The following is a 20,962-nucleotide window of genomic DNA, read 5'->3' as shown; positions in this document are numbered from 1 at the left end:
GTATGAATAGTGCTCTCTGCGTGTGGGTGGAATCACATTAGCGATAATTAGCTGAGCCAGGAGAAACTGTACATCTCTTTAGTTTCATACAGATCACATTGCAGAAGAATATTTGTTTTAAATTTGAATTGTTTTATTTAAAAGTAGACATTTTAAGCTTTCTTTAGACATATGTTTCATGTTTGTCTGATAAGTATTTGCTGAGTTTCAGTTCATTTTTGTGACGTGTTTCAGAAAGATGCTCGCAGAGACAGAGACGGCTGAAAGCGCGCCCTGTTTATTTTCTTTATTTTACAAAAACACAAGGTTTAGTTGTTATTGTGAGTGTACACAAATAAAAGTAGACCCCTTATAGTCTCAAATGTTGTCTTACACTTATCTGTATGCCCAGAAATTGAGTATTTTAAGTTGTTTTCGCTGTTATGAGGAAAAAATCTAGCAGGACGCGCCGGCGCATCCGTCGACCCCTGAGGGTTAATACCAGATTTCAGTTTCAACTAAGGAAACAACCAATGAAATCTACATTTGACAATTTGTTGGTATTTTTGCAGTCACGACTAAGTGAAGCATTTCTGTGTTTTAAACCTGGTATGAATAGACAGTGATATTTTACATGTTATGTTCAGACTAGCTAATTAATGAAGAAATTAAGCATTATGTACTGAATGTGGATTATAATTTATCCACATACTCAGCCCCTCCTTCTTGGCACACTAATTTAGTGTAATTAAATAACAGTAGTTGACATATCAAAAGATGCCGTCTTTAATCCTAGCTTGAATAGGACTCTCTCTCTATGTCTGTCTCCATCTCCATCTCTGCCAGCTTCCACTTTGCACATCAATGGGTTCCTTTGAGTGGCCTTATGTCTTGGACTGCTCTGCAGGCTAATTGCTTGTTTTTGGTGTGACCCTCTCTTAACCTCTCTTTCCCTGTACTTGGGCTTGAATTGACGAACAACACAAAGTAAGATCAGCCTCTCTCTTTTCACAACCCTTACAAAAAGATTTCATGCTCTCAGCGTGTGCCGTTCTGGCAAGTTATCTGCAAATTTGTAAGACAGTGATGCGTAACTGGCAACCTGCCTGCTTATTCACAGCTACACACTTGTACGCAAGAAGTAACATTAGATTTTAGTTAAGGATGCCTAGCTAACTACTTGAAATACTGTAGCCAACATACAAAATATTTATTTGTCATTTGTTTATCATGCAAATGTAGCTCCATCCCTGAGCTTGGCATAGTCCTGTAATGAATTTATCATATTCAGTTCATTGAGGGCATTAGAATAATAAAAATACACTCTGAACAAAAAGTCTGTTCAACCTTAGATGAAAATAATGAGATACAGTACATGAGGGGTGTCACGTATCCACCAGACTCCCTCTCCCTCACCATCTGTCACCCGTTCTCACTCGCCTGAGTTTGAATCATGCACACCTGCAGCTGATCATCACCTTGTTTGGACATGCACTTAAACATCACTCTCAGTCAGCGTCTAGCCTTGTTGTAGGTACCTTGGACTCACCTTTTGCTCTGACACAGTGGCAAACTGCTTCTCTGTGTATCACCAACCTGTTTATCAATGACCTGTTCAGGATTTGCAAGATAAGTGACTTTGAATATTCCAAGTGTATGGCATACCGACTCACCTGTATTAACCCCACCTGTTTATTGATGAACTGCTCTGGATGTGCAAGATTAGTGATCAATGTGAAACCTGAGTTACCCTTACCTGAGTGAAACATACCTGTTATCTATCACCCCGCTCTGTATGTGCTGGAAACGTGTCTTTGAGAACACTGTATGCACTTCATGTCTTGATACACAGACCTGCTCCCCAGTTTATGGAAGGAACTCGCCTTAAGTTTTTGGCAAGTGCCTCGTTGGAATTAACGATTTATGGATCTGTGCCCACTGCCATTGTTCTATGTTTAACCGACGAATGTGATCTAAGACTTTATACCTTACCTGAATACCCTGCTCTCACTACTTACCTGTTTCTCCTGTGTTTAGTGAAATAAACTCCCCGCATCTGGGTTCATAACAGCTTCCGAGTTGGTGGTTGTTACAAGGGGAGTTTTCATGTGATTTTAGCCATGGCATATTTTTTTTTCATGGCATTAGATTAGATCTTTTGTATTAGGATTTCCACCAGTAATGACATTTAAACATTGCTAGAGTCTGATCCGAACATATTGCATTAAAATCCCTTATGGCAGAAAAATTAGCTTCTGTATAAGCCATGAACACAAAGATAATGCTATACAGTGAGGTCCAGTGGTTTGAGACCACTAGTAAAAACTAGTCTACAGTATTTAGCATTTTTCTAATTCAATACAACACTTTTGTTACAAATTATATTATCAGCATAATATTTTGAGCAAGATGTTGAATTAAAAAAAAATTACTTTATTTTAAATTTGACCTGGAATGGACTCCCAAGTTTTTACAAAACCTGATGATCAGTTTTATCCCAACATGATTTGAGAATGTTCCAAACTGCATCTTGTGTGCTTCAATGGAAGCAAGGAAATCTACTCTTTTGTACAAAGGAGTTGACATGGTCAGTGTCACTGATATGCTTATTTCATAAGTTACTGAGAAATAGTGCAGCATCTTGAGTATTATTTATTCATTTTATGTCATAAGGTTCCTTTTTTTTTTACATTTTCCAAAATCCTAAAACATTGTTTATTTCCAGGTTTAAATTGGATTTTGAATCCCAGATGTTCAGTGTGGTCACATACGTTTGAACCCCACTGTACTGTGTATATGGATTCAATAAACTATTATAGTTTACAGTTCCAGACTGGTATTCAGTCACAATAAATTACCTATTTTAATGAACATGTTAACTCTTTTCAATAGGGCTGCCCCCGACCAAAGATTTTCCTAGTCGACTAGTAGTCATTAGTTTAAGCCATTAGCCAACTTGTTGTCGGATGTTTATGATATTAATTGAATTACTTAAATATATATTTTTTGGGGGGCATCAGAAAATGGTTTGAGTTCCAGTGCTGAGAAAGAATGTTATATGTAACATTGCTAACACTGTTCTACATTACAGAGAAATACTAAACCGTAATAATGAGCCTTTTAAAATATACATTTTACAAGCGCACGCACAAAGTGAGCCGCAGCGACACCGGCAAAAGCGGTAATGATTCTGAATGTGTCGGAAAACCAGCAAGGAGACTGTCTGAATATTTTGTTAATTTATAGAGAGAAGTGCACATTAAGTTAAACGTGCGTGAGGTGCTAATTTAGCTTCCCCACTCCCCATGAACAATTGCATAAGCCTAATAGCGCATATTTATCAAGGTTATTTAACATTAGAGCGAGCGGCCATGCTAAGTGGCTAATGTTAGGCTACTTATGTTTCAAATAATAAGCCATGTTTGAGGTCAGTTTGCATGTCACCTTCTTTGGGTCATCCTTTACCCTCTCAAAATTATCTTTATTTGAAAGTTTCTACAATGGAGATTTACCTCATTATGAGTGACGAAAGGATTTGTGTGGTATTATGAGAACATGAGAGAGCATTGATAGATTGATGTGCAGTGCCCAGGCTTTAATGTTTGTTCTCAGATGGATGACTGGGGCTTGATGTGGCATGTTGGCTTCAGATAAGGCAAGGTGTGGTTTCTGCATGAATGGAACATCCTGGTTGTAGTCTGGCTGCCCTTTACTGTAATAAGAGACTATATGCATATGTGTATTGGGGATGTCTAGACCTCTGCTGACTGTGCAGCTCATTTCCGCAAAAGACTGGGGGATTCACAGGAAGAGGAGAGATGGAAGAGACACCAGGCCGGATGAGAGGAACAGCAGCTCTTCCTCTCCTACATCCCTGTGGAGCACCAGGAACATCACTGTCACCAAGAGCTGCCAGACAGGAAGACATTACCAGTTTTGGCAGGCAGATCTGTCTGTAGCATTAGGTAGATACAGGATTTACATCGAGAGATGTGCGCTGACAGGCCACTTTATTTGGTACTGCTGGTGAAATGAACAGGATGATGTTGGATTCTTTCCTTGAACATGGTCCAGTTCAGATGTAGGTCTCAGATTCAGACTGCTTTGAGTGTTGAGTCAGTTTCCTTTTCCAACATCATGTTTTGCAGGTGTTTTAAAGAAGCGGTATAATAAAGAGTGTTTTTTGTTCTGGTGAGAAGGTCAATTTTGTGCCTTTTATAATCTGTGCATGGAGGTCAAACTCAAAACATCCATCCTGCATTTAGCTAGTACAGTTCTGTTGGTAAAAAAATAAATGAAATCCCTTAATTTTTCCTAACCAGACGTGGTATGACAAAGTGTGCAATGATGAAAGCTATTTCTTCCATGAAAATCTGAGTATTTGTCAGAACTAGCCACAACAAGGCATTCGCTGTTGTGCTGGGTAGCCATGCCCACTGTGAAATCTCATTGCTTCAAAAGTTCTGCTCCACATACATTAACTTTACATTAAATATCAAATATGTTCTGATTGGCTGTTATTGTGTCGTGTCATGCAGCATTTTTACTTTAAGTGTGGACAGACAAATTACTTGTCACTTCTTGGGTCCCACTTTATATTAGGTGTCTGTAACTAGTATGCACTAACCTTAAAATACATACAAATCAATACAATGTACTTATTAACAAAATTTTCAGAAGATTCACATTCACAACTAAGGTTGAGGTATGGGTATGTTAAGGAGTAGGGTTTAGGGTAAAGATTGGGTTAGGGTTATGTTTAGGGTTAGGGGTAAGTTAACTGTGTAACTACAAATGTAATTAAATACAGGTACTTTAAATGTAAGTATAATGCAACAACACATACAGTGGCAAGAAAAATTATAGTGAACACTTTGGAATTAGCTGTTTTTGTTTTTGGTTTTTTTTGGCATTTAATTGGTCATAAAATGCGATCTCATCTTCATCAAAGTCACAAGTATAGACAAACACAATGTGCTTAAGTTAATAACCAATCAGTAACTCCAACCAAGCATTTCCGGGAGCTGCAGATTAGACCTGCATAATGTTCACAAGGAATTTTGGATTATTCTTTCTTGCAGAACTGCTTCAACTCAGCCATATTCTTATGATGTCTGGTGTTACGGGTCTCTTGAGGTCATTCCACAGCATCTCTATTGGGTTAATATCTGGGCTCTGACTAGGCCACTCCAAAAGATGGATTTTCTTTTTTTTAAGCTATTCTGTAGTGGATTACTTCAATGTTTAGGGTCATTGTCCTGCTGCATCACCCAACTTCTACTGAGGTTCAGCTGATGCACAGCCACCTCGATATCTTGATAAACTTAGAATTCCTTTTTCCCTCAATGATGGCAAGCGGTCCAGGCCCTGAAGCAGCAAAGCAGTCTCAAATCACGAAGCTGTCTCCACTGTACTTTACCGATGGGATGATATTTTCATGTTGGTATGCTGTGCCCTTTTTTATGCCATACATAGTGCTGCATGTTCTTCCCAAACAATTCAATGATCTTTATTTCATCAGTCCATAAAACATTTTCCCAGTAGCATTGTGGAGAGTCAAGGTGGTTTTTAGCAAAATTCAGGCATGCAGCAATATTTTAGTTGGAAAGCAGCGTCGTGGTGTCCTGCCATGGACATCATGCCTGTTTAATGTTTTGCACTTAGTAGACTCATGAACAGAGATGTTAACCAGTTCCAATGATTTCTTCAAGTCTTGAGCTGTCACTCTAGGGTTCTTTTTGACCTCATTGGGCATTCTGTGGTGTGCCTTTTAGTCATCTTGGCTGGACGGCCACTTCTAGGGAGAGAAGCTACAGTTCTATATCTTCTCCATTTATGCGTAGTTTGTCTAACTGTGGACATATCTAAGCTCTTCAAGATAACTTTGTAACCATTTTCAGATTTATGCAAAGCAACAATTCTTGATCATAGGTCTTCTGAGATTTCTTTTTAGCGAGGCATGGTCCACGTAAGCAGATGCTTCTTGTAAATAACAAACTCAAAATTTTTGAGTGCTTTTTATTAAAGGAGCTGTGACCTACTCCTCCAATCTCGTTTCATTAATTGGATGACAGGTTTGCCAACTCCTGACTCTAATTAGCTTTTGTTGACGTAATTAGCCTAGGGGTTCACATACTTTTCCAACCTACACTGTGAATGTTTGAATGATTAATTCAGTATGTACAAGTACAATGCAGTGATTTGTGTGTTATTAGTTAAAATAGATTGTGTTTCTTCAGTATTGTAACTTCGATCAAACCAGATTTGAATACAAATTTATACATAAAAGCAGGTAATTCCAAAGGGTTCACATACTTTTTCTTGCCACTGTTTGTACATAATAAATACATTGTATCAAATGCTTAAGTACATAGTAATCAAAGACACCTCATATAAAGTGGGTCCAAAACTTGTCATGTCATGCCTAGTGAGGACACATTGTGGCTAAAATTCTGTGGAGCAAGAGGTAAGTGGGCTGTTGGCTTAATTGAACAGTGTAGGTACTAAATTCTTAATTTACATTTACATAATTTCAGAATTATACACTTGAAGCAGTGTTTAGAGCTATTTGGCTAAAGCCTCTGGACTTCTGTACAAATCAACAGTGTTGGCTTTCTGTACACATCAACAATGTGTTGTCTTGATCCTTTTGGGAAGCTATGGGAAAATCTTGCTGTGTTCTGTCCCTTGAGATAGCATATAGTACTGCTTTGTGATGGGACAATTAGTGTGACAACACCCTTATGTCACAAAAGATTGTTAAAGAATGTTTTTGGTTGCACATTTTAATGAATAGATTTCTCTTCACCAAGTGTGTGTGTGTGTGTGTGTGTGTGTGTGTGTGTGTGTGTGTGGAGTGGAAACGTTGGTTCACATGGGACTCCCAAGTCGAAAGCAAGTAAACAAAAGCAACAGGGCTGTTTTGGTGGATACTTACACCCGCTGTTGAGGGCCAACCACAACACAGTGATTGTTGTGGTTTGGTGCTATTTCCAGTACATCACAAAAGGAAATTACAAGTGATTTATTTGTAGGACTTTAATTGTCATAGCCAATGCTGGGTGTCAGTTTTTGTGTGCTTGCAAACACATGCGCACATATATTTATATTGTTTATAAAACCAGCAATTAACATTTCAGTTGATTGTGTCATTTATTTGCATGCACTGTCTGTGTCATTTTAGCACCCAATTCGCTAAAGGATTTATGCAATTCAGGTAATGGCACAAACATGCCATAAAATGCAAAATGTAATTTGCGGGGCACAGTTTCCAATCTTGCCCTTTTCTATCATTTGATCATAATTTGATTAATTCTGCTGCCATAGTCAATAGAAAATGTACACAAACATCTCTTTTAAAAAATAAATACATTTTAGTTCACCGCTGCTTTCCATGGGCGGTAATAGCGCAATTAGCATTAACTGTGACAGACAAATAGTGCTGAATGTTGTGAATAAGGTGCAATCTATAAGACTAATTTACACAGAAAGGAGTTTGCACTGAAAACTATGACAATGAGTTAATTCAAATACTCATGGCAAAGAGCTACCTCAGGCTATTTTAGCACTTGGTTAAGCTGGATAGCAAGTGGTAAGTGAGATGGACAGGTTTTGTGCTGCAACCGCGTGCAAAAGTGGCACAAATGTTTAGTTAAATCACACCTCTGTGTTCTATCACAGAATGCTTGTGCTCTCTCTGCCAATTTTCTTTCTGGATTTCCTTTATGTCCTCACTGCTAGAGGATGGGAGGAAATATTTGTGGGTAAAGTGGTTTCCACATGTTATCATTGGTTTATGGGTGGATATTGACCCTGTCTCGAGAGATTTACAGTTTTTATGCTGTATGCCAGTCTCTTAAAAATATCTAACCTTTCTTTGTCTTTCTGTTTCTCTCTCCTTTCAGGATGAGCTGGACCTCACAGAGAAACACAGAGAGGCCATGTTTGCCTTACCAGCAGAAAAGAAATGGCAGATATACTGCAGTAAGAAGAAGGTTAGAACTCTCCAACATCACATATATCAAAGTGCTTAATTTAATCACTTATCCATCTTAAAGAATCAGGATTCTGTAATAAAGCCCCTGATATTCACTCCAAAAACTACTAATCTATTAAACGTTCCCATTCATCTGTCCATTGTCATTTATGACTCAGGGCTAAGTAATACGGACTGCCTGATGGCCCAGGGTCAGTGTTGTTATCCACTGAAAACTTAAACATTTGTAATGTACTGAACATTGCTGTTGTGAATTCTTATTATTTACATATGTGACCAGGTAAATGTTATCTAGCTGGGTAGATGATATTATTAGGTCCTCGGCGTACATGAGATCATGTTTAAAATTTCAAGAATTATTTATCATGGTTATGAAGCATCAATTAAATTGGGTTAAAAATGATGAAAAATCTGTAATGTTTAGCACCGTATGCCATTGTTTTCCAGCAAAAGTGTTTATGAATTTATAGCTGTCATGGATAGTGTTTCAGTACAAACATTTCAGTAGCCGGTACCGATACAATTAAAATTTCACTATTTTCAATACCACAGAAAAAATAGGTAATATGCTATTGAACGCATTCCTTTAGCCTTAAATTTCAATGTAAATAATAATTGAAAAGAACTGCATGCTTCCTTCAAGTGTTTCTCAATTAAGTAAACATTGCTTCTAGTTTTTTAAGAGCTCTATGATATCAGTTTAATTTAATTTTTCTAAATTATATTAAATTTTCCCAAATTCCACATTTTCCTTTTTTCTGAATTCCATGTTTTAAAGTTAAATTCAATTGCATAATCAAAATGTGTCTTAAATTAATCCAAACTTCATACAAATATAAATAGAACAGTTGCTTTTGAACAAAATTTTTTTTTAATGAAGTGTAGTAGTAAAGATAATATAAAACACAACATTGGTCTTGTTTATGTAAAATAAAGTGCTGCATAACAGAGCATCACATTATAAATGAAAACATTGAAAACTTCTATTCATTGTAACATCACTCTTGCTATAATAATAATAATAATAATAATAATAAAAGAAAGTTTACTAAACACTAGTAATATATTTCTGTCCCAATTTCTTAAATTTCGCACATTAAACTTATTTTAAATCTGACTTTTATTTTCACATGAAGTCGGTAGTTTCACACTTCTGGATAAGATGCTGGTTATATGACCTAATGCGATTATTCACATGCAAAATGCTGTGATGTAATTGTATAAATATATAGTCTGCAGGCACTCCGCATGTCACAGTGAATGAACACTCTCTTCTGTAATCTACTACTGTTACGAATCAGAGGCAGGATCCTAAAATAGGGAGAGAAATCAAACAGGTTAACAAGCAGGGCAGGTGTGACTAATGAACTAATAATAAGCAAACAAGCATGCAGGGTATGACGCAAGACAGAGAGACACAAGGCAAAACAGAAACAAAACAGAGCCACGTGCTCTCACAAAAACGCAGACACTCGAATGGCACAAGCGCATATCGCCAAGACAATAAGCAACATGCACTCATGCCATCCAACAGATAAGATGAGAGAATGCACATCAATGCTAACAAAGCAATGCCATGCATTCTCACACTAGACAAAGCCTGAGAGTACATCTCGAGGCAAACACCACATGATGCACGCATCGGGCAACAAAACGAGACAGGACGGGGGGCCTGGGTAGCTCAGCGAGTATTGCCGCTGACTACCACCCCTGGAGTCACGAGTTCAAATCCAGGGCATGCTGAGTTACTCCAGCCAGGTCTCCTAAGCAACCAAATTGGCCCAGTTGCAAGGGAGGGTAGAGTCACATGGGGTAACCTCCTCGTGGTCACTATAATGTGGTTCTCACTCTCGTTGGGGCACCTGGTGAGTTGTGCGTGGATGCCGCGGAGAATAGCGTGAAGTCTCCACACGCTCTATGTCTCTGGTAAAGCGCTCAACAAGCCACGTGATAAGATGCACGGATTGACATCTCGGACGCGGAGGCAACTGAGATTCGTCCTCCGCCACCTGGATTGAGGCGAGTCACTATGCCACCATGAGGACTTAGAGCGCATTGGGAATTGGGCATTCCAAATTGGGGAAAAAAAACCACGATAGGACACCTGTGCGAGAGTTCAGCCACACACAAACCTGACACCTCAGAACGAAGTGACCGAACCTCAGCACAATGTGAAGACGGCTCGCGACCCATACGCGCAGTGCAAATCAAGTGCAACGCGCGCCCGCGGTCACGGGAGACAGACACAGATTATTGATGCGAGTACACCCCGCCAAGGTGACATAAGCGCAATGCACTCACACCAAGACAAGACCTGGAACATGAATGTCCAGGTCCCGACACCAAAACGGAAACCGAACCAGACAGGGAAGTCAGGATCCAGACACCATGCTCCGGACATGAGACATGAGAAGAGCGCACGGCAGGGAAACCACAACTGGAGCCACGCGCTCGCACAATGACGGAAGACAAAACACAAGACAGAACAGAACAATGACATCACGACACTGTCACACAAAAAGCCAGACTGACCGAGTGACAGGATCGTGACATTATCCCCCCTCAAAGGGGTGCCTCCTGGCATCCCAAAAAGGGGAACATCAAACAATAGACAAGACAGACAGAATGAGGAACTAACACATAACAGAAAGAACAAAAGAAGGGGAGGGAAGGGAGGGAAACCAAGGAGGGAGTTTAAGGAAATGGGCGGGGTCCGGCAGCCTCAGGAGGAGGCCTCTGGGAAGAGGTGGGGTCTGGTGGCCTGGGAGGAGGCCTCGGCAGAAGCGGGGTCCAGCCACTGGACAGGGGTCAGAGGACTGGACTGACTTGATGACCGTAGGAACTGGGCAAGCTTGTTGACAGCCACAGGGACCTGGACAGGCTCAATGACTATAGGGAACAGGACAGGCTCGTCAACGGCTACAGTGGTCAGTACTGCTGGCAGCACCTGAACAGCTTCCGTGGCCTTGAGCAATGACAGGCAGGGGAACGGCCTCCATGGCTGTGAGCACTTGCAGAGACTGGGGAACGGCCTCCATGGCCGTGAGCACTAGCAGCAGCTGGGGAACGGCTTCCATGGCCATGGATGCTGGCAGCAGCAGGGGAATGGCCTCCGTGAGTGCTGGCAGTGGCAGGGAATTGGCCTCCATGGCCGTGAGCGCTGGCAACGGCAGAGGAGTAGGTTCCCTTCTCCTCCTCCTCCTCCTCTGGACAGTGAGAAGCACTGCTGCAGTAATGGCCACCGCCTCCTGGCGGTCAGCAGCGGGCTCCTCCACCTCCTGGCGGTCAGCAGTGGGAACCAACACCTCCATGCTGTCAGCTGCAGTGGGTTCGGCCAATGTGCTGGGCTTCCTCCTCCTCCGCTTCCTCTTTTGAGGTGCAGAGACAGTGGCCGAGGCATCCACTTCAGTGTGGGGGGTGCCCTTGTCCTCTGGTTGGGATGAGGATTGGAAGTTTTCCAAGGCACAGATAAACTCCTCCCATCTCATAGCAAGCCTGACTGCCTCAACCTCCACTCTCACTCTGATCTGGGACACAAGATTTAAAGGGCTCGTTCACACCTGACTAAAAGAGATCAATTAGGCAGGTCTGATCATATCCCAGACTCTAGGACAATGACAAAAACTCTAGGGCATACCCCCACACAGACTTGTCCTCCTGCTGTACCCTGTGCAGTCTCTTAACGTGCTCTGCACATTGATGAGCAGGAGAACCAAAATAAATAATTCTCTGCATGGTCCATCTGGGCCAGTTCGTAATTTCACGAATCGGTAGAGGCAGGAACCAAATGCAGAGTAAAAAACAAAAAGCTTAATTAGTACCAAAAATAAACAAAGACAAAAACTCAAACTACCCCGAAGGGGGGAAAAAACGAGGTAAAGGATGGACTGGAGGAAAAAGGGAAAAACGCACAGGATGGGTAACAGGACGTACTGGAACAAGACCAACAAACAAAATGAACTGGCCCTGGACAGCACACACAAGGAGACTAAAATAGGAGAGAAATCAAACAGGTTAACAAGCAGGGCAGGTGTGACTAATGAACTAATAATAAGCAAACAAGGAGGCGGGGTATGACGCAAGACAGAGGAAACACGGAAACAATGAGGCAAAACGGAAACAATACAAAGCCACGTGCTCTCACATAAACACAGACACTCGAATGGCATGAGCGCATATCGCCAACATAATAGGTAACATACGCTCATGCCAACCGACAGACAAGACGAGAGAATGCACGGCAACGCAAACAAAGCAATGCCATGCATTCTCACCCTAGACCAAACCTGAGCGTACATCGCAATGTAAAGACCATGTGATGCAAGCAACAGGCGACAAAATGAGACCGGACACCTGTACGAGAGTTCAGCCACACACAAACCCGTCACCTCAGACTGAACCTCAGCACAACGTGAAGACGGCTCGCAACCCGGGCGCGCAGCACAAAGTGAGCGCAACGCACACCCGCTGTTGCCAGAGACAGACACAGATTACTGATGTGAGTGCATCCCACCAAGGTGACATAAGCGCAATGCACTCACGCCAATACAAGACAAGACATGGAACATTAGTGTCTGGATCCCAATACCAAAATGGAAACCGAACGAGACAGGGAAGTCAGGATCCAGACACCATCCTCCGAACATGAGACACGAGACTGACCGAAGAGCGCACTGCAGGGAAACCGCAACTGAAGCCGTGCGCTCACACAAAGACAGAAGACAAAACACAAGACAGAACAGAACAGTGATGTTACGACTCTGTCACACAAAAAGCCAGACTGACCGAGTGACAGGATCATGACAACTACAACATGCACCGCGTGCAATGCTCATAAATTGTGGTGTTTTATTCAGTCTGTGTTTTCAGCATATGAGCAGCTTCACACATTCACTTTGCGGCACGCAGAACATGCAAACCTTGTGTATATATTTAATTAAATCATCCATTTGTGGTTTAATAATCACACTAGGACATATCACAATTTTAATTTGATTAATTGATCTTCTCTGTGTAAAAGGAGTATCAGAACACATGCTCAAATGAGCATTTGTAAGCAGCCGTCTGTCAGTCAGACAGCGTGGTGACCGAATTGAGTCAGTGCTTGATACTACCATTACTGTAGAAACACTGGTATCGTTTCATCTTTTTAATATTAATATCGACTTGGTGTCGAAGTGCCGGTACTTTTGACATGACTATTCATGGCTATGGCTACAGCTCTATAATTTTTTGCTATTTATTCAAATTAAAAACCTAATAAATAATGCTGGACATTTGTATAAAAATCATAAATAAGGATTTTTTTTTTTCTGACAAAAAATACTAAAAATAACTTATGGCGGTGTCAGTGAAAATGTTGTCAGGGTAAGTAAAAATCTGAACTACTGTCCTGATTGGGACTACAAAAACATCTTTATTGATGTTGAGCCCTGAAGTGTCAGCTGAGATTTTAGTTAGCTGGACAGGGCAGACCTTTAGAGACAGCTGTGAATAAAGAGACTTTGTCTTACATTTACTTCAAGTCCTTAGCCCATGCTTTCTTACCAAAGCATTACTGCTCTTCAGCATACTCCATTTGTTGCTGTGAAGAGAGTTTGGCAGTGTATCAGTCAGCCTGTCTACATCTAAGAACTTAAGAAATGGTGATTCATGGCTCTTTGTGATGCTCTTAGACAATAACAGACCCATTCTTCTTTTGAGAAAGGTACTTTCTGCTCAAGACATTTTCCACTGCTACAACAGCTTGTGCTAGTGTCCTCCAAAGATCATTATTTGTACTAATCCTATACAAAATGAAGACTTCATCAACTTGAAGTAAAGGTTTCAGAGCTAATCTTTAGACACTACAAAGGCTTGATTGGTCTGTGGTGAGAACAGGAGAATTTACTGTTTCCATGTTGTATTTAGCATATGTTTGCCATTTGTGAAGTAATTAGTGTGAGTTGTCCCTGCTTTCACATGGGTCTGCTGTTCCCACCACTTCTGATTCTTCCAGTTTCCTCTAGCATCATGTTTTGTTAATAATAAAATCCTGGGTCACACTTTATATTAGGTGGCCTTAACTACTATTTACTAACATTAAATACTAGAGCCCGACCGATATGGGATTTGAGACAGATACCGATTTTAGAGAGGGAAAATTCACCGATTACTTACATGGTGGCCGATATATATGTAATTTTTGAGCTGGAATGAAAACTGACCTTTTCTATGTGGACTTTTCACCGATTTTGCACCGATATGGCTATGTACTCAGAAGGCTGCTTTCTTAAATATTTTTATCAAAGAATATTTGACTGTATAATAATAATAATAAATTGTCAACGAATTCTAGAAATGAACACTGAGAAAATAAAGAATAAATAAAAATACAATAAATAGCTAAATAAACAACAGTACTGTTTAGTATCAGTCAAATGCTGACCATTAAAATAAAGAATAAATACAAATAAAATAAATAGCTAAATAAACAACAGTACTGTTTAGTATCAGTCGAATGCTGACTATATTAATACTGCCGAGTCAAGATAAACAGCGGCAGTGGTGTTACACCGTATTCTGCTATACAAGTTCAGGGGAAACTTTCAACGGTGGAAAACCAGACTTTTAAATATTATATCTTATAAATGCAACGACTGGAATTGTTCGGTTGAAGGGGGTACCAAACTGTGAATCCTGAACAAAACAGTTTGGTGAATACATGTTTACACATTAGCTTCCACTCAGCTGACAACAATGAAAGTAGTTACGTGATAAGCTAGTTAGCTATAAGCTCGTTGTCACGGAAAGTAAAAGACGGACGTCGTTTATTTTAATTTCCAGCATTGTGTCTCACCAACTAGGTAATAACATAGTGTGAAATCAACACTCCACAGACATAATCCACCACCGCACCATTGTCTGCTGAGCTGCAAAAAAGATGCTCTGATGTTTACTTTTCAATCTGCTACATTACTGACTGCACTGACAAACTATAGCTGGCTAACATAGCAAACAATAGCAAAGATAAACATGAGTGACATGGTTGTCAGGGACAGGGTTAACGTTATATTAGTAATATTGAAAAGGGAAAATTATGGGGTCATTGTTTAAGTTTCCAGTATGTATTTCACAAACTAGTTAACAACTTACCGTGATGACACCGCTGAACTCAGCCCTGTCTGCAGAGCCACCATCAGCTCAGAGTCAGCTCTGTAAACAATGGAGTCGGAACGTGCTCTACTGGACAAACTACGCTATGACACAAATTCTGTAGCATTGTTTTCTGCATTATATGTTCTGGAAAAAAAAACAATATATCGGTCAGGCACTATTAAATGCATACAAGACTATGTACTGTATTTACTGTGTAACTACATGTTGTTCTGCAAAATATCAACATTTGCTGCTACTGAGGTTGATGTACGGGTAGGTTTAGGATAAGGGGTTAGAGTTAGGTTTTGGTGCAAGGGTTGGGTTAAGGGTAAAGTTAACAGTGTAACTACAAATGGAATTAAATGCAAGTACTTTAAATGTAATTACAATGCAACATGTGTGTACATAAGTACATTGTATCAAATTGTTAAGTACATTGTAGTCAAGGCCACCTAGTAAAGTGGGTCCAAATCCTGTTTTTTAAAATCACACTTCTGCATTTGTACTGGATGATGCTACGTGTTTTGGAATGTAGGATGCAGCCAAATCATACCATTTGTCCTCCATGACCTAGTCAAGTTCAGAGAGCACAGAAACAGAAATGTGAATTTAAGTTCATTAAGGATGGAGGAGAAAAGAATGACATCAATCTCTCCATGATGCCACAAATATCACAAATCCTGCCAGCTCTTGACTTTTTTTTTTTTTCTGATGTGAATCCATGTGTTTAGCTCAAAGACAGCATGAGCACTGAAGCACTGAGTAGGTGGTCGGTGGTTACCTGCCAGTGCTATGGAAGGAATGCAGTGTGGGGGATAGAAAGAACATTTAAAGTGACAAAATCCTGCTCATGTTTGTCTATAAGTGCAGGTATTTAAATGGCATGCGTTTAGTTCCTTTTACATTGAAGCATGAAGATCCCAACCAAAATTGTTTTGTGGCTTTTAGTCTGTATGTTAGCTTTGAGGATATCTGTCATCGTGACCCAAAAGTGCAGTGCAGGTCTTTTCTGATAGGGTCATGGAAAAAACGATGCTAAATAATTTATTAATTATGCAAACAATTGTGCACAGTTAGAATATCAAAATAAATAGGTTTATCAACTTTTAAAAGCCAGGGCAAAAGCTTCCCTTTTAAAAAAAACATGTTGACATCAAAGGTTGTGCGTCCAATTAAACACTATGGCAAATTCATCTGTCACTTGTAGAAGCTAGCCAAATTAGGCAAATGCCAACATGGACAGGTTGGGTGAAACTACCCTCATCATTCATTGTAATATTAATGCATTTCAGAGTTTGTTTTTAAAGAAATATTACGGGTTCAATACAAGTTAAGCTCAATTGACCGCATTTGTGGCATAATATTAATTACCACAAAATACATTTTAACTTGCCTCTCCTTTTCTTTTAAAAAAAAAAAGAAAAAATGTCAGTTACAGTGAGGCGTTTACAATGGAAGTGAATGGGGCCAATCTGTAAATGTGAAAATACTCAGTTTCAAAGGTATAGCCACGAGACGTAAACAATATACTTGTTAACATGATTTGATTGTGATAAAATCGCTCCCTAACCTATTCTGTGTAACATTTATATAAAATATTACAACTTTGTTACCATGACGATGTAGTCAACAAACCCCAAAACCCTAAAATGACTGTAAAAATGACCATTTAAACAACTTTACAGCTCAAATAATACTTTAGGTTTAACAGAAAAATTCATGTAAGTGCTTTTATAAAATTATAAGCTTCACATTTCTGCCTTTTAAAACCTCCAAAAATTGGCCCCATTCATTTCCATAGTGCGTCACAGTAACTTTAATTTTTGCTTTTTTTTTAAAGAAAAGGACGGACGAGTCAATTATTTTTTGTGGTAATCTACATTATGCCACAAATACTGTTGATGGAGCTTGACTTGTATTGACCCAGGATATTCGCGGTCGTGAGACAGACATAGATTATTGTGCATGCCACCAAGATGACAAGCGCAATGCACTCACGCCAATACAGGACAAGACATGGAACACAAGTGCCCGGATCCCGACACCAAAACCGAAACCGAACCAGACAGAAGGGTCAGGATCCAGACACCATGCTCCAGACATGAAACAAGACCGACCTAAAACACAAGACAGACATGAGACAATAATGCCATGGCCCTGTCAGACAAAAACCCAGACTGACAGAGTGACATGACCATGACAAAAATGCCCTCTAGAATAGGAAAGTCCCCTTCACCTCAATTAAAATATCACCTGACATTGATTTAATGCTACAACAGTCAGCAGACAGTAGCTCAGAGATGGAAAAAAAAAAAAAAAACATAAGCAAAAAATTTGACTGCCTACCATTGGTCCAACTACTGGTTTTATGTTATATGAAAATTGTGTTTGTCAAATGATTTAATTTGTTCTTTAACACAGATACAGCTGCACAGGGATGAATAGGAATGGTGGACTCTAGCTGACCTTTGATCTTTCTCTAGATATTAGATTTTCTAGATTTTACATTCTTTATACATAGCTTTAACACGATGGCTGATAAAGGAATCTCCTCCATTTGATGTACCAGTAATTAAATACATGAAACCAAAGTCCCTCACTATGATTTTTTAATAGATGTTTTTATCTTTGAGATGTGGTGCTTCAGAAGCTGGTAATGGTTAAAGGTAGGCGATCTGTTTGGCCAGGAAATTTTCTCTCACATAGCCACATATGCTGTGTCCCAAATACAGACCTGCTTGGTCATTGTCAAGGGACACTGAGACGAAAGAGGGCATGATGTGAAGTAGGGCGATCAAAATTGTCTTTTGACTTCTAGTTTCAGGATTTTTATAAATGCTTCATAAATATATGACCTGTTTTCTGACCTGATCCTCTTTTTTGGAAGCACATCAAAATGCGTGGTTGGCCAGATCAGTATGCTTTTTCTGTGTGTTTTGATAAGTGTCTTTCAACCACATTTAATTTCACCCTACATGCATGGGGAAGACATGCTCCAGGATCTGCTTCCACACATGGAACCAATGGAAAAGATTTAAGATGGTGAGCGGATGGATGAGATTAAGGAAGAATATGTCTGTTAAGAGATGGGCCCTGGTTGTGCTGCTGCATTAATGCAGACTCAGCACAGTGTCCTGCCCGGGACTAGTAAACTAGGGGCTTGGCGTTGTTCTCCAGGATAGGGTTGCACCAGCTGTGCGTAAAGTCTTACGTAAGTCGGGACGTAAGGTTCACACTAAGGGCTTAGTAACTACTAGTTAGTTTGTAACTAAGTCGGTGCTTAATTTGGTTGAACCACCTGTTCTTAAGGCAAGACTTAACTAGTAGGTCGTAAGCTCTCCGTAAAGTAATGCGTAGTCGCATAATATGAAGTTTACCTGTATTGATCCAATAAACAGCCTTTAAATTTGTACACAGAGCTGTTAAAAAGCCATGCATTTTGAGGTCATGTGATGCCATGCAGGGAGCAGATGTGTGAGCAACGAGCTCTGCGTGCTTTGCTAAACTTTTTAAAAAAAAATGTATGTGATACCTGGTGAAATTCGATTCAGTCAGTTACACATTTGCTCTTTGAGGTAAAATATGGCAAAGAAGTCAAAATCCTTGGGCTCTGGAGACATTAAAAGACACTTACATGCTCAGGATGAAAGCCCCATCAGGTCTACAGACCGGGGACTCGATTCGGTGGTTGCGACGAGAGAGGAGATCCAGCGTCAACTGTCCAACACATCTTGCTGACTTGGAGGATCTCGCTGTTATACGTCGATCGATTACAGCAATGGAAACAAAATTCTCTGAGTTAAGTCACAAGAGTTCCACGGTTGTTGAGAGATGAATCGATTGTCTTGAGTCATCGGAGAGGGAATTACCCGCTAGTCCACCCGTGACCAAAGTTGATTAGGAATGTGTTCTTGGAAAAATTGAAGATCTTGAGAATAGAAATCGCAGGAACAACGTCCGAATTGTTGGAATTCCTGACCATGAGGAGGGCAGAGATATGGTGAAATTCTTGGATGAACTCTTCCCGAGTCTGCTCGACATAACGGGCCGTGGGCTGGAAATCGAGCGGGCTCACAGAGTTCCGGCGGGTAGATCTACTGAGGGAAACAGGCCCCGATCGATTTTGGTCAATTTCTGAGATCATCCGATAAAGATCTTGTGTTGCGCCAGGCGAGGAACAGGGGAGGGCTTTCTTGGAAGAATCACAGTATTTTCTTGTTCCTGGACTTTGCGAATTCGACGAGAGAAACGCGAGCGATTCAAGGAGTGTAAGAAACTCTTGCATCAAAGAAATATTTTTTTGCACTGATGTTTCCGGCCAGACTGAGAATAGAGACGAAGGACGGTCGAAAAGTATTCACGTGTCCGAAACAAGCACTGTCTTTTTATACAGTCTATTAGTGAGTAAACCATTGGGGTTTTTCTCATGTAAGTGGATCAACTCGCTGTTCATTGACTCTACTGTTGGAGGAAGTTGGGCGTCATTTTTGTTTCTTTTTGCGTTGACTCCGCCTGGCGGCTGGAGTCTGTTTGGTGGAATAACACTTTTCCTTAAAGAATCTTTAGCATTGACGGAAGATCGCTTCTGCACTGAAGTTCCAGGCCAGATTGAGATAAGCCACTATGGATGACCGCAAAATGTTTACATGCCCACACAAAGGATGTCTTTTTTACAGTTGGCGGTCTGAGTAAGTCATGGTGTATTCTTTTCATGTGCCCTCTGAGTGAACTTGAATCTTGATCACCCGAGGAACCGGGATTCCTGTTTTGCTGCTGTTTATGATGGTTCCGTCTTGCGGCTGGAGTTTGCTTTGTGGAGTAACGCTGCTTTGAGACAGTTTTGTGGATTAACCTGCATGTTCTTTGTTCTTATGCCTTCTGTTGGCTGAGGTTTGATTTGCGGAGTTTTTCTGTGGGACATTGAAATGATTACGTCATCTGCTGCATTCATAAGCAACCGGTTCACCGTTCATCTGTTTGACTGTTTGAGGACATTGAACGGTTTATAGCGGCTGGAATTTTGCTCTGTGGAAGAACACATCTTTGAATCAGTTCTGTGAATGAATCTATACGTTACGTGTGTTTATGATGCCTATTGGCAGAGGTTTGTTTTACAAAGTATTTTCTGTTATGTAATTTTGCCTTACAAATTTGTGAGGCAAAATTGAACAATCCGATGGCAAAGTTGTCACGGGGGCTCTTGCAGGCGTGCATGGACCTTTTGAGTTTGGAGGGATTGACACCGGTTGGCGTTCTTGTGTGCGGAGTTAATGCGCACTTTTTTTTTCTTTTTTTATTCGGGGGGGAGTTCGGGGTTTGAATGGTGCACTAATGGGGATTGTGGTCTGTTTAATCTTGTTTTTGACACACTTTTTTTTTTTTTTCTTTCTATTATATCAAGATGTCAATCGTTAATATGAATGGATTATCCCTCTCCACATGGAATGTGAATGGGTTGGGGCACCCCATAAAAAGAAGAAAGGTTGTTACTTAAGCGTAAGAAATATGATATAGTATTTCTTCAAGGAACACATCTTTCCCCACAGGAAGCTGAAAAATTTGGGAAGATATGGGGTGGACATGTTTTTTTTTTAGTGCTGGCTCAAGTAAGTGGAAGGGAGTTATTATATTGATTAAATAAACATCCACAATTCAAATATCTCAAACAGATTAAGGATAAATTAGGAAGAGTCATTATTGTTGTTTTAGTTGAAGTTCAGGGACAAAGGCTGATTTTGCTAATATTTATGTACCTAATGCTGATGATCAGGGCTTTTTTATAGATCTTGAAGGGATGTTGCAAACCGTTGGCACCCCTTATGATATAATATTGGGAGGAGACTTTAATCT

General features: G+C 40.3%; 1 protein-coding gene across 2 annotated transcripts in view; it reads left to right on the top strand.

Moving 5' to 3' along the window:
* The window catches only part of LOC127409824 (disheveled-associated activator of morphogenesis 1-like), a 94,737-nt gene that overhangs the window by 25,849 nt on the left and 47,926 nt on the right, over positions 1 to 20,962 (top strand). For both annotated transcript variants that reach the window (XM_051644669.1, XM_051644668.1), the window contains exon 3: positions 7,884 to 7,973. In XM_051644669.1, coding sequence (XP_051500629.1) covers positions 7,884 to 7,973 — 90 coding nt within the window. The remainder of the gene's footprint in view (positions 1 to 7,883; positions 7,974 to 20,962) is intronic.

The sequence above is a fragment of the Myxocyprinus asiaticus genome, chromosome 19, assembly GCF_019703515.2.
Source record: "Myxocyprinus asiaticus isolate MX2 ecotype Aquarium Trade chromosome 19, UBuf_Myxa_2, whole genome shotgun sequence".
In the NCBI taxonomy this organism is placed as follows: Eukaryota; Metazoa; Chordata; class Actinopteri; order Cypriniformes; family Catostomidae; genus Myxocyprinus; species Myxocyprinus asiaticus.
The sequence above is the reverse complement of the archived record's forward strand: the minus strand, read 5'-3'. Positions and strand labels throughout refer to the sequence as shown.